The 20,779-nt window shown below is 44.7% G+C and overlaps 2 protein-coding genes across 2 annotated transcripts in view; both read left to right on the top strand.

Annotated features, from left to right (window-relative positions):
* Positions 1 to 20,779, top strand: part of LOC114361334 (E3 ubiquitin-protein ligase highwire-like) — a 58,441-nt gene that overhangs the window by 4,680 nt on the left and 32,982 nt on the right. The window contains exons 3-15 of the mRNA XM_028316330.1: positions 1,107 to 1,313; positions 1,964 to 2,116; positions 3,175 to 3,271; positions 3,353 to 3,414; positions 3,494 to 3,588; positions 13,671 to 13,764; positions 14,325 to 14,459; positions 15,663 to 15,843; positions 16,255 to 16,398; positions 16,770 to 16,898; positions 17,394 to 17,499; positions 17,581 to 17,684; positions 18,701 to 18,877. Coding sequence (XP_028172131.1) covers positions 1,107 to 1,313; positions 1,964 to 2,116; positions 3,175 to 3,271; positions 3,353 to 3,414; positions 3,494 to 3,588; positions 13,671 to 13,764; positions 14,325 to 14,459; positions 15,663 to 15,843; positions 16,255 to 16,398; positions 16,770 to 16,898; positions 17,394 to 17,499; positions 17,581 to 17,684; positions 18,701 to 18,877 — 1,684 coding nt within the window. The remainder of the gene's footprint in view (positions 1 to 1,106; positions 1,314 to 1,963; positions 2,117 to 3,174; positions 3,272 to 3,352; positions 3,415 to 3,493; positions 3,589 to 13,670; positions 13,765 to 14,324; positions 14,460 to 15,662; positions 15,844 to 16,254; positions 16,399 to 16,769; positions 16,899 to 17,393; positions 17,500 to 17,580; positions 17,685 to 18,700; positions 18,878 to 20,779) is intronic.
* Positions 4,852 to 6,687, top strand: LOC114361333 (uncharacterized). Its single transcript, XM_028316329.1, has 4 exons — positions 4,852 to 5,016; positions 5,150 to 5,239; positions 5,357 to 5,464; positions 6,158 to 6,687. Exons 1-4 carry the CDS (start codon positions 4,918 to 4,920, stop codon positions 6,653 to 6,655), a joined length of 795 nt encoding a protein of 264 aa, XP_028172130.1. The 5' UTR covers positions 4,852 to 4,917; the 3' UTR covers positions 6,656 to 6,687.

The raw sequence follows: 20,779 nt of genomic DNA, 5'->3' as shown, positions 1-20,779 counted from the left end.
AAATGGAGGCTTGCGTCCGAATGTGCCTTCTACTTCACGCATGGAACATCCTCATCCTCATCTACGATTATTGTTCGAGTCGCGCTCTTGCTGCTGTATTTGAGCCCAACCTGGAACATTGCATGGTACGGGAGGCAGGACTGTTACAAAGAAATTGTAAACCATAATGCATATTTCTTGTACTCGCACGAAAATAGACAAGACATATTTAATGTTGCCTTTGCATAAAATCTTCTCTCCCTCCATTATTCAAGTAAATTGATAATATGAAGCGAAGTTATTTGTAATTTATGAAGGCGAAGGTTCAATCGACATCAGAAATCGATTCACACATATCGGTCAAATTCCGTCAACATATTCGCTCAGTTCATTGTCAGTGTTACAATGTTGCGTCAGTGATTCAATTCGCACTTGTCATTACTTAGTTCACGGAACTTCAGTGACACGTCTGTGATCTGTGACACTGACAGCACGTCACTGATTATAAAATGTGTGTGACTACAATGGACAAGTTTCTATTTTTTTTTCTTTTAATAAATCTTGAAAATATTGCGCATAACAAATATTCGCGCCATTTTGATCGGTGTAGTCACACCAGTACAAACTCGGAGTACAAACAGTACTTCTTCTTCATTTATTGATGGCGATGGACTTGTGTTTTTCGCCTCTGGGGGCAAATCACCCCTGGTCCAGTGCTGTTGACAGATCCATTTTTTTTTTAATCTTAGTTTTTAATTTTTCAGCCAGGGTCACTCAAGATTCTTTCTTAGTAAAATTGTGTAACCTTTTTTGACATAATTATCCAAGACCTAACCATATTTAAAAAGAAAAAGAAGACTGACTTTATAGTGTCATTCTCGACAATGCGTTAGGGGTGGTAAGGATTGTGAATGAAACTTGAACAGGTGGCCTGATGTCACAGCACCGCCTACGTTTAAGTTCCACGCGAAAATATGGAGGTAGTTTAAATAATTTATTTCTCAGCCATTTCTTGATGGATTTCAAAAATAACTTCACCGGCTTTTTAGTTTTGGTCTATATTTTAATCCCATTCAGTGAAATCTAATGTTTTCAACATCACAAAACTTCCCCATTGTTTGGTGTAGGAGGTGACCATCGAGATGGGCGACGACCCGACGGAGGAGTGCGAGGAGCGCGGCGTGCAGGCGGATGGCGCGGCGTTCCCGCCGGCCAAGACGCGGCGCTTCATCGCGCGCTACACGGCCGGGCTGCGCGTGCGCGCCAGCCCCAGCCTGCAGGCCGAGGAGGTGGGCAGCGTGCCGCCTGGTGGCACTGTTGCCTACGTCGAGGAGGTGCGTATGCGTTTTTGCACCACATTCTTTTTTCAGGTGCCGTCGACGCGCGTTTGTTGCGCTGCTAAATTAGATTGCTTTGCTAAATATTACATTGTTTGCGATAATATCGCGTCCACGGCGCGTGTTTCATTTACATGAAATGTGTGTCGCCGACGTCTGGAAAAACGTAGTGACCTTATGCTTACGAGACTATTCCGACATCTCTTTCCCACCACTGCAACTCCTGTGTAGCCAGGATCTACAGCGTGACCGCCAATAAAAACCCAACCAGTGAAGGTCAAATTTGTCCCGGGGGAAAGTTAAACTGTCATTGGACCCGCAACGAAATTAATCAGAAGAACATAGGAGGAGTTCGAAGTAAGGTGACCTTATGCTTTTAGAGCTTGCAGAATGAGCGGGCCCCACGCCCGGTAATTTGTGTGATACCTGGAAACTAGTTTATCACAGTTCTTTCATTTCACGAAAACGACGACCTTTACTCGTAGTAGGTGTCTGTACACACATATGGCGACAATGTGTTTGTTTTGTCAGTTGCGAGCGAGATGTCACTGGGGTCATCAGTATTTTCGTGTAATTTGTGTAAGATTAAATGGATTGTTAATTTGTACATTTGCGAGAGTTTTCCATTGACACCGCCTTGTCTCCAGGTGACCAACAAGGACGGCACGTGGGTGCGGCTGAGCGAGGAGTCCGTGCGCACCTACACGGACACGGGTGCCGCGGTGGCGTGGTGCCTGCAGCACAACCGGCACATCGACCGCGTGCTGCTCGTGCCCGTCGAGCCTTATTCCTCGCCGCAGGTCAGTGGACTATCAGTCGCACGCCTTTCAGCTTGTAAAGCCCAGAACAGACGGTGAAACGCAACTGCAACGAAACTGCAACTTTCTGATGATTCTTATGAATGAAACTGAAACTGAAAGTTTCAAACTGGTCGCGTCATATGTGGTCTCTCAACGGACACTATGGCAGAAACTTAGATGCAACTCAAAAGTAACTAGCAGTTGCAGTTTCGTTGCAGTTGCGTTTCACCGTCTGTACTGTTGGGGACAGAATTGATGCCACCGTATTTTAAACTTTAGTGAGGTAAGGTTCAAAACAAATGAAAAATATTTTTCTCTTTACCAGTTAAAGAGTTAAGGCACGAGTGAACAGGAATCTTTTGAGCAAGCTCACATTACGCGCTATTCACCCCTAGGGTAAGATAGTTATCAAGAGAAAACCTAAGTAACATTATACCCTGTCGTTTCAACAAAAAGAAATCCTGCTGGACGTATAGGTTTCCAAAGATTTCCAAACCGAGCGGTTCTGCGCTGTCCACAGTCAGGAGCCTTCTACGAGCTTCACTAGATCGTCGGTCGGTGAAGAGGTCAGAGGTAATTTGCACAGACTGGTACCATATTTACCATTGAATATTGATATTATTTTAACAAAACACAAGTTTATACAAACATTTCATTCTAATGTAATGTTTGACATACCTTTTTCATAAGTTTACAACCTATTTCTCTTTGTACATTTCTATTCTAACTTTACACGCTTCATCGTGAACGGAGGCAACTCTCGGAAAGCAAAAGTACACGTTAGAATAAATATTTTTCATTTTCAACAAAGAAAAATGTTGCAGAGTTCTAAAGTATTGATGTACAGTGAACTTTTTAGCCTTGCATGGCTGAATACATTTCTTAGGTCTTGGAATTGTATTTTTACATTGTATCAAATGCAGACAATTTTTTTACGCTTGTTTTGTTATAGATCTCCGGAGTTCTTGATATTTTTTATGGAGGTGTTCTTAGTAGCTTTGTTTTAAAAAATGACATAAAGAATGTCAAGAGATTTATCTCTTGTTGTTATGTTGTAGTCGGAGTATATGGGTGTATGGAGCGGGTACTGGGAGACGCAAGGCGAGGTGCAGTGGCCGCAGGAAGAACCGGATGACCTTGACGTTCCCGGAGCAGGTAATTAATCGTATATTTATTCTATTACTGTCTTTATCTGGCTCAAAAGATAAATTTATCACTGATTAATCTTTTTCCCAGAAATCCAACGCATTGATCGACGATGTCCTCCTTCCAGCAGTCAAACTGATCTGGTGAATGAGGTAAATGAAACAAAAATCTCGATGTCAGTCATCATTTATTGTGAATGAATATGAGAATAACCAAGCATTTACATTTCAGGGCGAAACAGCTACCATGCCTTTTGTGTACGCATTCGAGCCCTCAAAGCGTGCTCGAGTTATGCGCAATGAATCCACATCAATGCCGACCCCGAGGTTTGTATTAGTTATTTTGTAATCTGGGGAGTTTTATATAACACTTATTGCCTGCAATGCCAATTCTTTATGAATATGTGTGTGGCTATCTGTAATTTCTTAGAAACCATGGACCTATAAAAAAAGGCGGACGGAGTCTCATCAACANCCATCTCCTGGTCTCCTCCATGATCCCGCGCCGCGCCGACGGCTCCTACCACGCCAGCTGGACGCCGCGCGCGCCCGGCACCTACGTGTTCCGCTGCACGCTGGACGACCACCCCGCGCCGCACGTGAGTCCCGCCACGCCGACGCTCCTGCTGCTCCATCTCCTGGTCTCCTCCATGATCCCGCGCCGCGCCGACGGCTCCTACCACGCCAGCTGGACGCCGCGCGCGCCCGGCACCTACGTGTTCCGCTGCACGCTGGACGACCACCCCGCGCCGCACGTGAGTCCCGCCACGCCGACGCTCCTGCTGCTCCATCTCCTGGTCTCCTCCATGATCCCGCGCCGCGCCGACGGCTCCTACCACGCCAGCTGGACGCCGCGCGCGCCCGGCACCTACGTGTTCCGCTGCACGCTGGACGACCACCCCGCGCCGCACGTGAGTCCCGCCACGCCGACGCTCCTGCTGCTCCATCTCCTGGTCTCCTCCATGATCCCGCGCCGCGCCGACGGCTCCTACCACGCCAGCTGGACGCCGCGCGCGCCCGGCACCTACGTGTTCCGCTGCACGCTGGACGACCACCCCGCGCCGCACGTGAGTCCCGCCACGCCGACGCTCCTGCTGCTCCATCTCCTGGTCTCCTCCATGATCCCGCGCCGCGCCGACGGCTCCTACCACGCCAGCTGGACGCCGCGCGCGCCCGGCACCTACGTGTTCCGCTGCACGCTGGACGACCACCCCGCGCCGCACGTGAGTCCCGCCACGCCGACGCTCCTGCTGCTCCATCTCCTGGTCTCCTCCATGATCCCGCGCCGCGCCGACGGCTCCTACCACGCCAGCTGGACGCCGCGCGCGCCCGGCACCTACGTGTTCCGCTGCACGCTGGACGACCACCCCGCGCCGCACGTGAGTCCCGCCACGCCGACGCTCCTGCTGCTCCATCTCCTGGTCTCCTCCATGATCCCGCGCCGCGCCGACGGCTCCTACCACGCCAGCTGGACGCCGCGCGCGCCCGGCACCTACGTGTTCCGCTGCACGCTGGACGACCACCCCGCGCCGCACGTGAGTCCCGCCACGCCGACGCTCCTGCTGCTCCATCTCCTAAGCGCTTCATATTTGTTGTTGATACAGAAATCCCTTTGATTGTATAATTTGGCACTGTTGATATTTTTAGAGCACATTAATGACTATGCCAGCACTGGAACATTCTACTTTCTCAACTATGACTCTACAGCAAGAGTACCTACCAGCTGAATCAAATATTCTCAGTGTTCCACGAGAGGTGCGTAGTAAAATTAATAAATAAATAAATATTATTGTCGATGACATTAGCATAATTCATATGTATTTTGATAATGATAAAGTTTGAACAGAAATCCGTGGTGAATGTATTTTTTGCACTGTTAATATTTTAGAGCACATCAGCGACTGAGCCAGCACAAAATTCTGGTTCCTTGACTATGATTCTTCCTGTTGAACCAAATAATTCAAATGCTTTGCGAGAGGTGCGTATATAAATAATAATTAATTAGTAAATTATTATTTTATTAAAAGCGCTTCATATTTGATGTTGATACAGAAATCCCTTTGATTGTATAATTTGGCACTGTTGATATTTTTAGAGCACATCAACGACTATACCAGCACAGGAACATTCTACTTCCTTAACTATGACTCTACAGCAAGAGTGCTTACCTGCTGAACCATATATTCTCAGTGTTTCACGAGAGGTGCGTAGTAAAAAAAATGTTGTCGATGAATTTAACATATTAATATTTTTCATTTGTGGCGCAGGACCGGTCTTTGTGAAAATCCTTAGCATACAAAGATTTTGTCTGTAATAAAATCATTTTTCAGCAATCCTTGTTTCGCAAATAATCTTGATAATATACAGCAATTTAAGTTATAAATTGGTAGCTTAATCAACAGTAACACCCAATAATGTTAGTGTTTGGTACAATTGCGCGAAAGACCTTTATGATGTCATCGGTCCACCTTGTGGGTGAACGTCCCACGCTGCGGTTTTCCGGTACGCGGCCTCCACTCCAGAACCTTGCTGCCCCATCGGCCGTCAGTTCTGCGTACTATGTGCCCTGCCTGTTGCCAATTTTAGCTTGCTAATCCGTCGGGCTATGTCAGCGACTTTAGTTCGTTTAAGGATCTCCTCATTTCTTTTATTTATTTATTTGGAATAACTACAGCCATCTGACAGCCAGCCAGACACATCTCATTCGATCTCGTAAAGAAACACTGAGCATAGCCCTAGCATAGCATAGCTGTGCAACTTTGAGCTTCTGTATAAGGCCTTTAGTGAGAGGCCACGTTTCCGAACTATAAGTCATCACTGGTAACACACATAGTTATTTCGCGTTAGTGTCTTCGCGCTAATGTCTTTATAATGTTATGTATTTTTTCTTTGTTAGAATTATCCTGGAATTGGAGCAGATGAAAATATTCTATCAACAGTTAATTCTCCAAGAAAACGGCGGCTACAACAAACTCTCAACAAAAAACAAAATATTATTAAAAAACAAACACGAGAGCTTAAGACATTGAGGCAGAAAGTCAAACGACTTCAAAATAGAAACAGATCCCTAAAGGACATTTTAAAGTCCCTAAAAGACAGTAACTACGTTGATACTGAGACATTTAATAAACTAAAGGACAACTTAGTTCCTGTCGACTTATTCAATAACATGAACAGGAAAAAACAAAAAAAGAACATTAAATATACCCCTGCAGTAAAGAAGTTTTGTCTTACGTTGAATTATTATTCACCAAAAGCTTATAACTACGTAAGACAAACATTCAATACGTGCCTTCCTCATCTTAAGACTCTGTCTAAGTGGTATGGCCATATAAAAGGAGATCCAGGCTTTACTGAGGAATCCTTTCAGGTAGAGATGAGACGTATTTACTAGAACAGATCCACACACTAGGTATTTTACAGTACTAGGCGGCACCTATTCCAATTTTTTAAATACTTGATCCACCTAGTATTTTATAAATTACACGATTTCCGACCCTACCTTCAAAGTAATAGAGGTTATTATTGCGTAATCCTTAGTCGTGTATTACGCGCACCTAGTATTTCTCGCTAAGCTTATGTGCGAACGTAGAGATTCACTCCGTCTCTGTCTGACCAAACAAATTTGAGCGCGACGAAGCAAACGCACACAAACGTAGTCAAACCATATTCATGTAAATAAGAAAAAATATATAAATATTTTTATGAAATTGATATCTTTTAAATACGCCAACTTTTAAGTTGATAGTCCTAAGCCTGTTGAAGTATGAAGGGAGGAATTATTATTCAATTACAAATTGGATTATTCATACTACCTACGGTTGTATCTTTTCAAAAAAAAAATTATTTTAAAGTCATACTACGTGGATTAGTCCGCACTAGTCGCGTCAAGTATGCTAAATTACTACGTACTAGGTGGAATAGGTATTTGGATCAAGTATTAATAAATACTAGGAATAGGTGCACCTAGTATCAAATTTACCTAGTATAACCCATCTCTACTTTCAGGCATTGAAAGCCAAGGCACAGGTGAGCAAGCATCGACCATTGTGCTCTTTAACATTCGATGAAGTCGCTATTAGGCGTCAAAAAATATGGGACGGTAAGAAATATATTGGCTTAGAAGACATGGGAGGAGGAGTTCAAGAAGGTGCTGCTTTAGCTTCCCAGGCTTTAGTTTTTCTTCTTGTTGGCATAAATCACCGCTTTAAACTTCCTTTGGGATATTTTTTAAGCAACTCGTTAACAGGAGAACAGAAGGCAAATTTAATCAAAATTTGTCTCACCAAGTGCTTTCAGTCTGACGTTGACGTCGTTTCTATGACATGCGATGGTCATGCAACGAATTTTGCCGCATTAGAAATACTTGGATGCAATCTACAGCCGGAGAGGTTAAAAACAACATTTAAACACCCATCCAATGATTCCGAAATAGCATGCTTTCTGGACCCTAGTCACGTCATAAAGCTGCTCCGAAACCAATTTCAAGCTAAAAGAGAGTTCTTTGACAAAGATGAGAAAATTATTAAATGGAATACATTAGAAGCACTTAATAAAGTTCAGCAGGAAGAAGGTTTACATTTAGCAAATAAATTGTCAACAAAACATATTAATTTCAAAAATAACATTATGAAGGTAAAGCTTGCCTCCCAAGTTTTCAGTGTGAGCGTTGCTACTGCTATAAAAGCCTGCAGAGAAGACCTAAAGCTAGAATCATTTCAAGACACAGAGGCAACGGAAACTTTTATCAAAAACATAAACGATATGTTTGACATTTTTAACACACGAGCGATGACCCAATTTGACTTTAAAAAACCACTATGTGTTGAGAACAAAGACTTAGTATTTGGCTTTTTAGACGAACTCAAAGAATATATATTAAAATTGCAAATTAAATATTTATCGAAAAGAAAATTCAAAAAAGATGGACGAGATGCATACGTTATTACTAAATATTACAAACCTGTTGTAACTGCTAAATGCAAAACAGGTTTTCTTGGCACATTAATGAACATAGAAAGTCTAAAATACCTTTATACAAAACTAATACAAAATGAAAAAAAAATACTATTTTTACCTACATATAAAATTAGTCAAGACCACCTAGAAATGTTTTTTTCCTGTATAAGGATGCAGGGTGGATTCAACGACAATCCAAACGTCAAGCAATTCAAAGGAAGTTATAAAAAACTTTTAACGCATCTCGAATTGAAATGCCTCACTACTGGCAATTGTGTTCCGTTAGAACAAATATCCATATTAAACTGTTCATCGGCCACCCAAATTATTAACACAACTACTCCAGCATACAGACAATGTGAAGAAAATGACGAAAATTTTGACTCTTCTTTAGGATTTCTAAAAGAAATCACGAAAGAAGATAGTAATTTAGCGACGCGACTAAATTTAGAAGAATTGAATGATTACCGAAAGCTGATAATAGGGTATCTGGCAGGTAGCATTTGTCATTACGCAAACAAAAATATAAGGTGCGGAAGATGTACTGCGCGGTTGTCTACTGAAGAAAATCTGTATTTTCACAGATTGATAAATTTGAAAACCAGAGGAGGCTTATGTTTTCCATCGAAAGATATGTTCGATATTTGTTGCATTTGCGAAATGATTATACGAAGGATTATAAAAGAAGGCATCACATTATATAACGAAAGGCAACATAAATTTATCCTGACTAACATCTTAAAAAAATTTGTTGGCAATAAAAGCATATTTGTAAACTTAGAAATTGAACACACATTCGCCGGAACAGAACACAAAATAAGCCTCATTAAATATATAGCCGAAAAATATTTAACGATTCGATTTCACCACATCACCACATTGGAGGCAATTTCAAGAGTCTCTCAAAGTAAACGGCACCACTATAAAAAAATTACTCAGCTTTTGGGATGTTAAATGCGAAGTCTATCTAGTCTACTTTTTTATTTATTTTTTTTAAGGGACGCGCGCTTGTAGCTTGAGGAGCTTTTCCAGCTTCACCGGGCAGAGTGGCGAGTACAGAAGGTACTCTAGCCGTTTGGCGATCGTCGGTCGCAGACCGACGTTCGCGATCGGGCCGTATCGAGCGCATAAGGCGCCCGATCAGTGGCGAACCCAACTAGAGGGTTGCCCACCGCGGTGTTGAACCCAAGTCCAGCCTACGGCGGGCTCACTCTAGTGGGCCCGATCTATCCACAACGAGGAAGCTCTTATACTTATACTAGAGGCCGCCAGCGATTTCGCCTTTTTACCCCATTAGAGGTAAAGTTTCGTAAAATCCGTTCTAAGCGGATATCTATTTATAAGGAACCTACTTGCCAAATTTTTAGTTTGTAGGTGTTATAGTTTCTGATATTATTTAAGAATAAGAATATTTATTTTACGTGATTAATCAGTGAGTGGTATTTTGCTTTTATAAATACACTAACGGCCGCCCGCGACATTGTACGCGTGGATCCCTTTTTACCCCCTTAGGGGTGGAGTTTCGTAAAATCCTTTCTTAGCGGATTCCTAGTATGCCTACATCATAACATCTACCTGCATGCCAAATTTCAGCCCGATTCGTCCAGTGGTTTTCAACATTAGAATCCTAATTTCCGAAGAAAATAGGCATTTTTTTTTGTTTTTGTTATCTACCCATGCCAAGTCGGGGCGAGCCGTCCAGTAATTTATAAATGTAACGAATTGCCCTTATATGTAAAACAAAAGTTAGTTNCATCTCTACTTTCAGGCATTGAAAGCCAAGGCACAGGTGAGCAAGCATCGACCATTGTGCTCTTTAACATTCGATGAAGTCGCTATTAGGCGTCAAAAAATATGGGACGGTAAGAAATATATTGGCTTAGAAGACATGGGAGGAGGAGTTCAAGAAGGTGCTGCTTTAGCTTCCCAGGCTTTAGTTTTTCTTCTTGTTGGCATAAATCACCGCTTTAAACTTCCTTTGGGATATTTTTTAAGCAACTCGTTAACAGGAGAACAGAAGGCAAATTTAATCAAAATTTGTCTCACCAAGTGCTTTCAGTCTGACGTTGACGTCGTTTCTATGACATGCGATGGTCATGCAACGAATTTTGCCGCATTAGAAATACTTGGATGCAATCTACAGCCGGAGAGGTTAAAAACAACATTTAAACACCCATCCAATGATTCCGAAATAGCATGCTTTCTGGACCCTAGTCACGTCATAAAGCTGCTCCGAAACCAATTTCAAGCTAAAAGAGAGTTCTTTGACAAAGATGAGAAAATTATTAAATGGAATACATTAGAAGCACTTAATAAAGTTCAGCAGGAAGAAGGTTTACATTTAGCAAATAAATTGTCAACAAAACATATTAATTTCAAAAATAACATTATGAAGGTAAAGCTTGCCTCCCAAGTTTTCAGTGTGAGCGTTGCTACTGCTATAAAAGCCTGCAGAGAAGACCTAAAGCTAGAATCATTTCAAGACACAGAGGCAACGGAAACTTTTATCAAAAACATAAACGATATGTTTGACATTTTTAACACACGAGCGATGACCCAATTTGACTTTAAAAAACCACTATGTGTTGAGAACAAAGACTTAGTATTTGGCTTTTTAGACGAACTCAAAGAATATATATTAAAATTGCAAATTAAATATTTATCGAAAAGAAAATTCAAAAAAGATGGACGAGATGCATACGTTATTACTAAATATTACAAACCTGTTGTAACTGCTAAATGCAAAACAGGTTTTCTTGGCACATTAATGAACATAGAAAGTCTAAAATACCTTTATACAAAACTAATACAAAATGAAAAAAAAATACTATTTTTACCTACATATAAAATTAGTCAAGACCACCTAGAAATGTTTTTTTCCTGTATAAGGATGCAGGGTGGATTCAACGACAATCCAAACGTCAAGCAATTCAAAGGAAGTTATAAAAAACTTTTAACGCATCTCGAATTGAAATGCCTCACTACTGGCAATTGTGTTCCGTTAGAACAAATATCCATATTAAACTGTTCATCGGCCACCCAAATTATTAACACAACTACTCCAGCATACAGACAATGTGAAGAAAATGACGAAAATTTTGACTCTTCTTTAGGATTTCTAAAAGAAATCACGAAAGAAGATAGTAATTTAGCGACGCGACTAAATTTAGAAGAATTGAATGATTACCGAAAGCTGATAATAGGGTATCTGGCAGGTAGCATTTGTCATTACGCAAACAAAAATATAAGGTGCGGAAGATGTACTGCGCGGTTGTCTACTGAAGAAAATCTGTATTTTCACAGATTGATAAATTTGAAAACCAGAGGAGGCTTATGTTTTCCATCGAAAGATATGTTCGATATTTGTTGCATTTGCGAAATGATTATACGAAGGATTATAAAAGAAGGCATCACATTATATAACGAAAGGCAACATAAATTTATCCTGACTAACATCTTAAAAAAATTTGTTGGCAATAAAAGCATATTTGTAAACTTAGAAATTGAACACACATTCGCCGGAACAGAACACAAAATAAGCCTCATTAAATATATAGCCGAAAAATATTTAACGATTCGATTTCACCACATCACCACATTGGAGGCAATTTCAAGAGTCTCTCAAAGTAAACGGCACCACTATAAAAAAATTACTCAGCTTTTGGGATGTTAAATGCGAAGTCTATCTAGTCTACTTTTTTATTTATTTTTTTATTTTTTTTAAGGGACGCGCGCTTGTAGCTTGAGGAGCTTTTCCAGCTTCACCGGGCAGAGTGGCGAGTACAGAAGGTACTCTAGCCGTTTGGCGATCGTCGGTCGCAGACCGACGTTCGCGATCGGGCCGTATCGAGCGCATAAGGCGCCCGATCAGTGGCGAACCCAACTAGAGGGTTGCCCACCGCGGTGTTGAACCCAAGTCCAGCCTACGGCGGGCTCACTCTAGTGGGCCCGATCTATCCACAACGAGGAAGCTCTTATACTTATACTAGAGGCCGCCAGCGATTTCGCCTTTTTACCCCATTAGAGGTAAAGTTTCGTAAAATCCGTTCTAAGCGGATATCTATTTATAAGGAACCTACTTGCCAAATTTTTAGTTTGTAGGTGTTATAGTTTCTGATATTATTTAAGAATAAGAATATTTATTTTACGTGATTAATCAGTGAGTGGTATTTTGCTTTTATAAATACACTAACGGCCGCCCGCGACATTGTACGCGTGGATCCCTTTTTACCCCCTTAGGGGTGGAGTTTCGTAAAATCCTTTCTTAGCGGATTCCTAGTATGCCTACATCATAACATCTACCTGCATGCCAAATTTCAGCCCGATTCGTCCAGTGGTTTTCAACATTAGAATCCTAATTTCCGAAGAAAATAGGCATTTTTTTTTTGTTTTTGTTATCTACCCATGCCAAGTCGGGGCGAGCCGTCCAGTAATTTATAAATGTAACGAATTGCCCTTATATGTAAAACAAAAGTTAGTTGTAACCCTTAATCAAATACGGGGAAAATCATTCCCACTTGGCCAGTTTGGACAATATCAATATTTTCTCCAGAATGACAACACTTAATATGAATGCCAACTATAGGTACTTAAAGAAAAATATTGTTTCCATTTGAGTTTAATTTGATTTCTTAGTCAAAATATTATGATTTATGTGTACCTACCTACTAATTGTTTGTACAAACTTACTATAAAAATAAAATAATTTATCATAATAACTGTGTTTTATTTTCATAGGCAGATTTGATCCTTCCCAAGGATGTGAAAATGCGAAATTAAAATTTTCTTGAGTCAGTGTCAGCTCAGGTCTTATGTTAAAATCTGTCAGAGTTAATAATAATAAGTATATTAGTGATACATAAGATTATGATTATTTACACAAGATTCGTAATTTGTAACTGTGTGAATCATATGTGAATCATATTTTGATCAACATAAAACCTGACACTGACTTGCAAACAAAAAAAGAAAATTTGAAAATTTAATATTTCGCGCCTAGATGTTCATTTGTTTTTGTTTTTTGGCCAAATTCAGGAAAAGCTAGTCCTCTTGGTCACGTGTACAATTTAAGTTGGTTGGGTTTTACGGCCAAGGGTACAGCGGTTAAAATTTATTTTCCACTGTACCATCAAGGGAACAGCCAAGGGTACACAGGAAAATAAGGGAACGCATTCACCTTCCATCCTTTTCAAATGGCACGGTATAATTTTGTCTAGGTATATTTCCAAGTAACATATCTGCCGATCTATGTTTTTCTTAAAATAAATGGGTAAAATGTTTTGGCTAACATGGCATCCCTAAATTCACTCACACAATAGACAAACGCCAAAATTTTGCGTCACAGTTTTGTTGTAGCGCGAGTTCCGTCCGCCTTTTTTTATAGGTCCATGTTAGAAACTAACGAGAAGTAGTAAAATTAAGATAAATAGAGTAATTGATGTGAATTTCAGACGAATCCGACGGTCGAACGGCAACGCAGACGAGTACTGGTCGCCGATGAAGACGCGCTCCAGCGACAACGTGCGCGACACCACCATCGTCGAGGCAAGTCCCTCGCTTGCTACCCTCGCACTGAATGTTGTCCAATGGAGTAATCCTGGAATGACACTTTTTTCGTAACCCCAATTAATGATATTTTTATTTGCTAATTTGAGAACTGCAAGTTCTGAATGAACCCAAATCTATTAGTTCAAGCTACTTGTCCTTATTATTGATTTATGTGCTGACATCTAAGCTAACTATCGTTGTATACTTCGAGCGTTATTATGTAGAAATCAATCGGCAAAGTCTTTATTTCAAAATTCAGATATTTAAAATTTTATTTTGGCAGTAAATAAATGTTGTCCGCAAGACTACTCTATCTGAATGTTATGATTTGCTGCTGAATCGTGCCCCGTGTGTCTGTTTTTGTTTGTGGGGGGTGGCAGAGGGCGCGGCGCCGGGCCGCTGTGGGATGTTTCTCATTATTTTACCGTAAATGGTTTGCTAGATAGCGTCAACACATTCTGATAGCAGGGACTTAGACCGGATCCCTGCCAGCTCCGGCTCACGTTGTAGCTACGGACCTCCCTATTACGGACCTATGTAAGTAGCTGTGCTTGCAGACGGAGCTAGAGCCGGAGGAGCGCGAGGCCGTTGGCGCGCGCCTCGCGCAGGCCGGCACTCAGACCTCGCCCGAGAGCGCGCTCTCGCTCGACGACGCGCCCAGCGCAGTACATTTGTACCTCGCCGGGAACAAGGTAACGCCTCCGCTATACCACTCGCTTCGGCGAACTACTGAACTTAGCCGAGTAGTGAAGTCAAACTGCGAAACGCCCTAACCCTTTGACTCGGGCTCAACAATCGGAAGTTGGTCGAAGGTTGCTCGAAGAGATATGAATAGAATAGAATAGAAAACTTTTTATTTGCAAGAAAGTACAAGCAAGCAAGACATAGATTCAAACAGAGAGAAATAACAAGTGGACAATTACCTGCTTGTGCCCCTCTAACAAAAAAGCACCCGCTCAGCGTACATCAAGACCGCCAGGGCTTGTCTTGAAACTGATTTTCAGCGGGGGCCCTATGAGATATGCGTGTTCACATTATCTTACTTCGATTAAACTCGACCAACTTCGCGAGTAGTGTAGCGGAGGTATAAAGACGCTTCACAGAGTCACCGCACGCCACCGGCCACTGTCATGCTGCTGCAAACGGTAAACGGTAAGGCTTAAGTGTCATCAATGATTTCAACTGTCCTTTATCGGCATACTACTCGAACACACTTGACACTTTTATTACACAGGTAATTTAAAAACTCAAACACTAAATAATACAAATAATAATCATAATACATTTTAGAGATGATTATTAAATTGCTTCCTAGGCACAATATCGTCTTTTGTATATCGTCTTTTATATTTATTCTTCAACTTAGCATTTGATACCTTAGAAAACAAAAATAGAATTTAGTGCTTTTTCGTTGCAAATCCAGTTAAGCCATCATATCGATTTCTGTAAATTCACATAGTTATCAAAAACACATTATTCTTAAAGGAGTTCGACATCAAGTTAATAATTTTGCTTGATAACAATTATTCTATTAATCAATCATCGCAGTATCGTGCACATCACACATTTTAAACCTAAAAATACTCACTCATACTACACCACCAAATGCTTGTAGTTTGTTTTAATCAAGCTGATACTGTAAAACTACAAGTCTCAGAATTTGTTCAAAATTATGATTGTATCCACGAGATCCTGTACGTTTTGTGACAAAGAAATATCTCCATTTGCACACAAATCGGTCAGGACAGAATTGGTCCTTCGAGCCGGATAAAAATGTTACATAATCTTTCGAATATCCTAACGTGATTGTGTGTCAGCTCGTTTAAAACCGCAAGTGGCGCGTAGCTACGATTGTACAGGCATTACATGTGTGTTGACATGGTTGTGTTGCGCAGGACGGGCGCTTGAGTCCGCGCGCGGCGGTTCGCGAGCGGTTGTCGGCTCGGCGACTGAAGCGAGCGTCGTCGCCGCCGCCGCTGCCAGCGCGCTCGGCGCCGCCGCCGCGCAAGCACGCGCTTAGCCCTGCTCAGGCCGAGTGTCTGCGTGCCATCTTCGCCGCTTTGCTGTGGCATGAGGGTACGTGTAATGATACAGACAATTTGCAGTCTGCTTATTATTTTGAGGAGTGGTATCGGTTATGCGTGGCATGGGTGTTCTAAAACGATGCTGAATTAAACCATTAAACATTGATAGGGTCCGCATGGGGCGTGCCGGAGATTTCTGGAACGCATGCCACAGGGCCCGCAATCTGGGTGCGAAGTTTACTAAAAAATAGAAACAGGCATGGCGCGTCAGACAATCTGAATGATGAATTTCATTGGTCAATAGCACGGTCGGTATAATGCATGCGGGGAATCCCCCAGGCGTTGTACCGAACGCGTACCGACTTGCAACTTTCATTGGTCGTTATCTCGCATGCGGGGAGTCCCCGCATGCTGTATACCGAACGAGTTATCGACTAATGAAAATGCGCCATTATTCCAACAGGCATAGTGCACGACGCGATCGCGTGCGCAGCGTTCCTGAAGTTTCACCCGCAGCTGCCTAAGCAGGGCGCGCGCGTCGTCACCCGCGCGCCGCACGACCACGCCGCGCGTCACCAGCGCCACTCCGTTGAAGTTTCCAACGCTGGTTAGTGCCTATTTTTTTATATAATTTCTTAGCTACTCTACTCATATGGTGCTTCGACGAAGTTAGCCGACTGGTGTAGGCAGACACATCGTGTTCAAAATTTGTTTCGAACACTTCAGGCCCTTTGACTTGAGCGCAAAAATCGACTACAGTCGGAAGTCTGGAGAGGAGACGTGAGGTTGAGCGAAGCGAAGAGAAATGCGTGTTTATACTTCTATTAATAATTCATAATCTATCCAATGAACCTTGCAACACTACATAGTCAAATTCTAGTGATGATATGCTAAGTTCTCATACTTTTAACCTTAATTGATTTTGATCACCGGTTTGTCCCCTTTGCCAGCTTAATTAAGAAGAATTTTATATTCCAGCTGGTCAATATCTCAGCATGCCGCCGGCCACCCTCGAGACGTTAACGCGTTCGGGCGAGGAAGCGAGCTCCAGCCGCGCTCGCAAATCTGACATTGACACGCCCATCAACGAGGAAGACGCCGGGGAAGGTTTGTCATTTAAAGGCTCCCACAGACCAAACTCGGGTCAGAAGCAGTGCGGGTCAGTTGCAGCGCCGCTGAGGCACACTGAAAGCAGCTCAGTTTCAAAGCAGTTGCAACGCGGGCCGTTGTCAAAAATTTAAATATTCGAAAACCGCTTTCAACGTCCTGCTACCGCCCTGCGTCCGGTGTGTCATGCTAATATGGCCGCCATAGTAATACAACAGCGCGGGCCCGCATTCGCGCCACTTCTGTCCCGGAACCGCGCCGCCTCGTTTGTATTTCGGCAGTTGCAGTGCGGCGCGGTTGGAGCGCAGGCCCGCGTTCAAATTTGGTGTGACATACTTCAAAGAGTTTCTTGTATTACAACTTGCGCGGGCCCGCATTCAAACTGCGCTGCTACTGCCCTGCGTTTGGTCTGCCCAAGGCTTCTCTACAACTCCTTATTCAATCATTTAAAGTTTCTAGGTGAATAAAACGACTCAATTGTGTATAATTTTTCAGCATCAACCTCCTCGGTTGTAAATGTATTGCCCCCTGCTCTGCGCGCTCTGGTCGCGTTGTGGGATGCACTCTATGACGCCAAGCAACTTAGAGTTGCAACTGAAAAGTAAGTCACTACATCATAACTGTCAGAAATCGACAAAATGTCTGATATTTAATACTAATCGTGAACTTGTTTCTTTTCTAGGATAATAAAAGACAACTTCGATAAAGAAGACGATGATCCACGACCTATAATCAAAGTTCGACAGAAGAAAGTGTGGCGGTCGATTACTAAGACCCCGTATTCGAGTAAGTATCAATATGTACCTTTTTAGCAAAGTAAATTTTTATTTCTGTTGCCGTTAGAGGCTGCAAGTTATGTGTGATTTACTATTATAACGGGTATAGGCCGTTATTGGCGGGATATAGAGGATCACGGCATGAATTTCATCGCCCCAGCAGCTATTCGCTCGCACCTACCGGTGCACGGTGTAGGGCTGACACCTAGGAGAGAACAATTGAGGCAAAATTCCATATGCCATTATGTAACGAACGTCATATTGACTGTGTTTTTGTCTTAAACTTTAGCCAAATAAAGGCGTTCGCAAGCTTGCGTCCGCGATGGCCTGCTCGGTGGCGATCACTGCGCTGCAAAAGTCGTATCCACTGACGCAATCTATGCTGTAGCGTACTATAATTTGGGAGCTGTATTAAAATCTTGAGATCTCGAAAAGTAAATAAGATAAGAAAATCTTTATTGTACAAAAAACATACATAGGGACTTAAATTATACACGCATATTTTTGTGCCAAAAAGGCACCCGTTCAGCATTAAACCGTAAAACTACTGATGTTATAAAATTATCACTTCGCGGTATATTACAACAAAACTTTTATAACGGTAAATAAGATATTTACCCTCCCGACGTTTCAACTCGGTTGCACGAGTCATGGTCGCGGGCAGACTGAAGAGATGCGGCGTCGTCTGCTCCGGCGCGATGAATTTTCTTCACCCACCCGCATTTACACAATATTTTCGTCAGTGGTACAGTCAGTCCGACAACCTGGTGTTGTTTTACAGCAGAGTAAATACAAATGAGTAGGTCATCTTCATAGAAACGCCCGAGCGCGGTTTGTATGTGAGCGCGCCAATACGTATGCGGCGCGCACGCACACACTGACAAAATTTAGCGTGGATTAGCGGGGAGTTGCGCAGAATTTTGTCAGTGTGTGCGAGCGCGCCGCATACGTATTGGCGCGCGCTCACATACAAACCGTGCGTTTCTATGAAGATGACCTACTCATTTGTATTTACTCTGTCTACAGTTAGTTGCGAGCTGTGCGGCGGCGCAGGAGTGCCGCCCCCGCTTGCGGCGCATATGCGGCACGCGCACCCGGGCTGCCGCGCGGCGTCCGTGCGCGGCTACGACCGCTCCGGCACCTACCGCCGCTGCGACACGCCGCAGGACGTCGTCGCCTCCGTGTGCGGACAGCTGGCGCAAGGTACGACCCGTATCCCACTGTAATAAGGCTCAACTTCGCACATGCGGCACGCGCACCCGGGCTGCCGCGCGGCGTCCGTGCGCGGCTACGACCGCTCCGGCACCTACCGCCGCTGCGACACGCCGCAGGACGTCGTCGCCTCCGTGTGCGGACAGCTGGCGCAAGGTACGACCCGTATCCCACTGTAATAAGGCTCAACTTCGCACATGCGGCACGCGCACCCGGGCTGCCGCGCGGCGTCCGTGCGCGGCTACGACCGCTCCGGCACCTACCGCCGCTGCGACACGCCGCAGGACGTCGTCGCCTCCGTGTGCGGACAGCTGGCGCAAGGTACGACCCGTATCCCACTGTAATAAGGCTCAACTTCGCACATGCGGCACGCGCACCCGGGCTGCCGCGCGGCGTCCGTGCGCGGCTACGACCGCTCCGGCACCTACCGCCGCTGCGACACGCCGCAGGACGTCGTCGCCTCCGTGTGCGGACAGCTGGCGCAAGGTACGACCCGTATCCCACTGTAATAAGGCTCAACTTCGCACATGCGGCACGCGCACCCGGGCTGCCGCGCGGCGTCCGTGCGCGGCTACGACCGCTCCGGCACCTACCGCCGCTGCGACACGCCGCAGGACGTCGTCGCCTCCGTGTGCGGACAGCTGGCGCAAGGTACGACCCGTATCCCACTGTAATAAGGCTCAACTTCGCACATGCGGCACGCGCACCCGGGCTGCCGCGCGGCGTCCGTGCGCGGCTACGACCGCTCCGGCACCTACCGCCGCTGCGACACGCCGCAGGACGTCGTCGCCTCCGTGTGCGGACAGCTGGCGCAAGGTACGACCCGTATCCCACTGTAATAAGGCTCAACTTCGCACATGCGGCACGCGCACCCGGGCTGCCGCGCGGCGTCCGTGCGCGGCTACGACCGCTCCGGCACCTACCGCCGCTGCGACACGCCGCAGGACGTCGTCGCCTCCGTGTGCGGACAGCTGGCGCAAGGTACGACCCGTATCCCACTGTAATAAGGCTCAACTTCGCACATGCGGCACGCGCACCCGGGCTGCCGCGCGGCGTCCGTGCGCGGCTACGACCGCTCCGGCACCTACCGCCGCTGCGACACGCCGCAGGACGTCGTCGCCTCCGTGTGCGGACAGCTGGCGCAAGGTACGACCCGTATCCCACTGTAATAAGGCTCAACTTCGCACATGCGGCACGCGCACCCGGGCTGCCGCGCGGCGTCCGTGCGCGGCTACGACCGCTCCGGCACCTACCGCCGCTGCGACACGCCGCAGGACGTCGTCGCCTCCGTGTGCGGACAGCTGGCGCAAGGTACGACCCGTATCCCACTGTAATAAGGCTCAACTTCGCACATGCGGCACGCGCACCCGGGCTGCCGCGCGGCGTCCGTGCGCGGCTACGACCGCTCCGGCACCTACCGCCGCTGCGACACGCCGCAGGACGTCGTCGCCTCCGTGTGCGGACAGCTGGCGCAAGGTACCACCCGTATCCCACTGTAATAAGACTTAAATTCCAATGAAATAAATTAATAGAAGCCGCGTACCGGAAAGCGCAGCGTAGGACGTCCACCCACAAAGACCGACGACCTTATAAAGATAGCAGGAAGGCGCTGGATGCAGGCCACCACCAACCGGCCATTGTGGAAATCATTGGGAGAGGCCCATGTTCAGCACTAGACGTCCTATGGCTTAAATGATGATGATGATGAAATTAATAGTTTAAAAAAACTAAAAACACGCTTTAGTAACCTCCCGACTCCATCATCAGGACCTTGGACATCATTTAGCACTAAAGTGCTCGAAAAGAAAAAACCAATGAACCCAAACTCGATGCGATTCCGCCGTTTCGTTTAGGAGTTTTCATATAATTGCCAAGTTTCATGATGATACAAGA

The sequence above is a fragment of the Ostrinia furnacalis genome, unplaced genomic scaffold, assembly GCF_004193835.3.
Source record: "Ostrinia furnacalis isolate ACB-3 unplaced genomic scaffold, ASM419383v2 OfSCF5588, whole genome shotgun sequence".
In the NCBI taxonomy this organism is placed as follows: Eukaryota; Metazoa; Arthropoda; class Insecta; order Lepidoptera; family Crambidae; genus Ostrinia; species Ostrinia furnacalis.
Note: the sequence above shows the minus strand (reverse complement) of the source record. Positions and strands in the feature narration are given on the sequence as shown.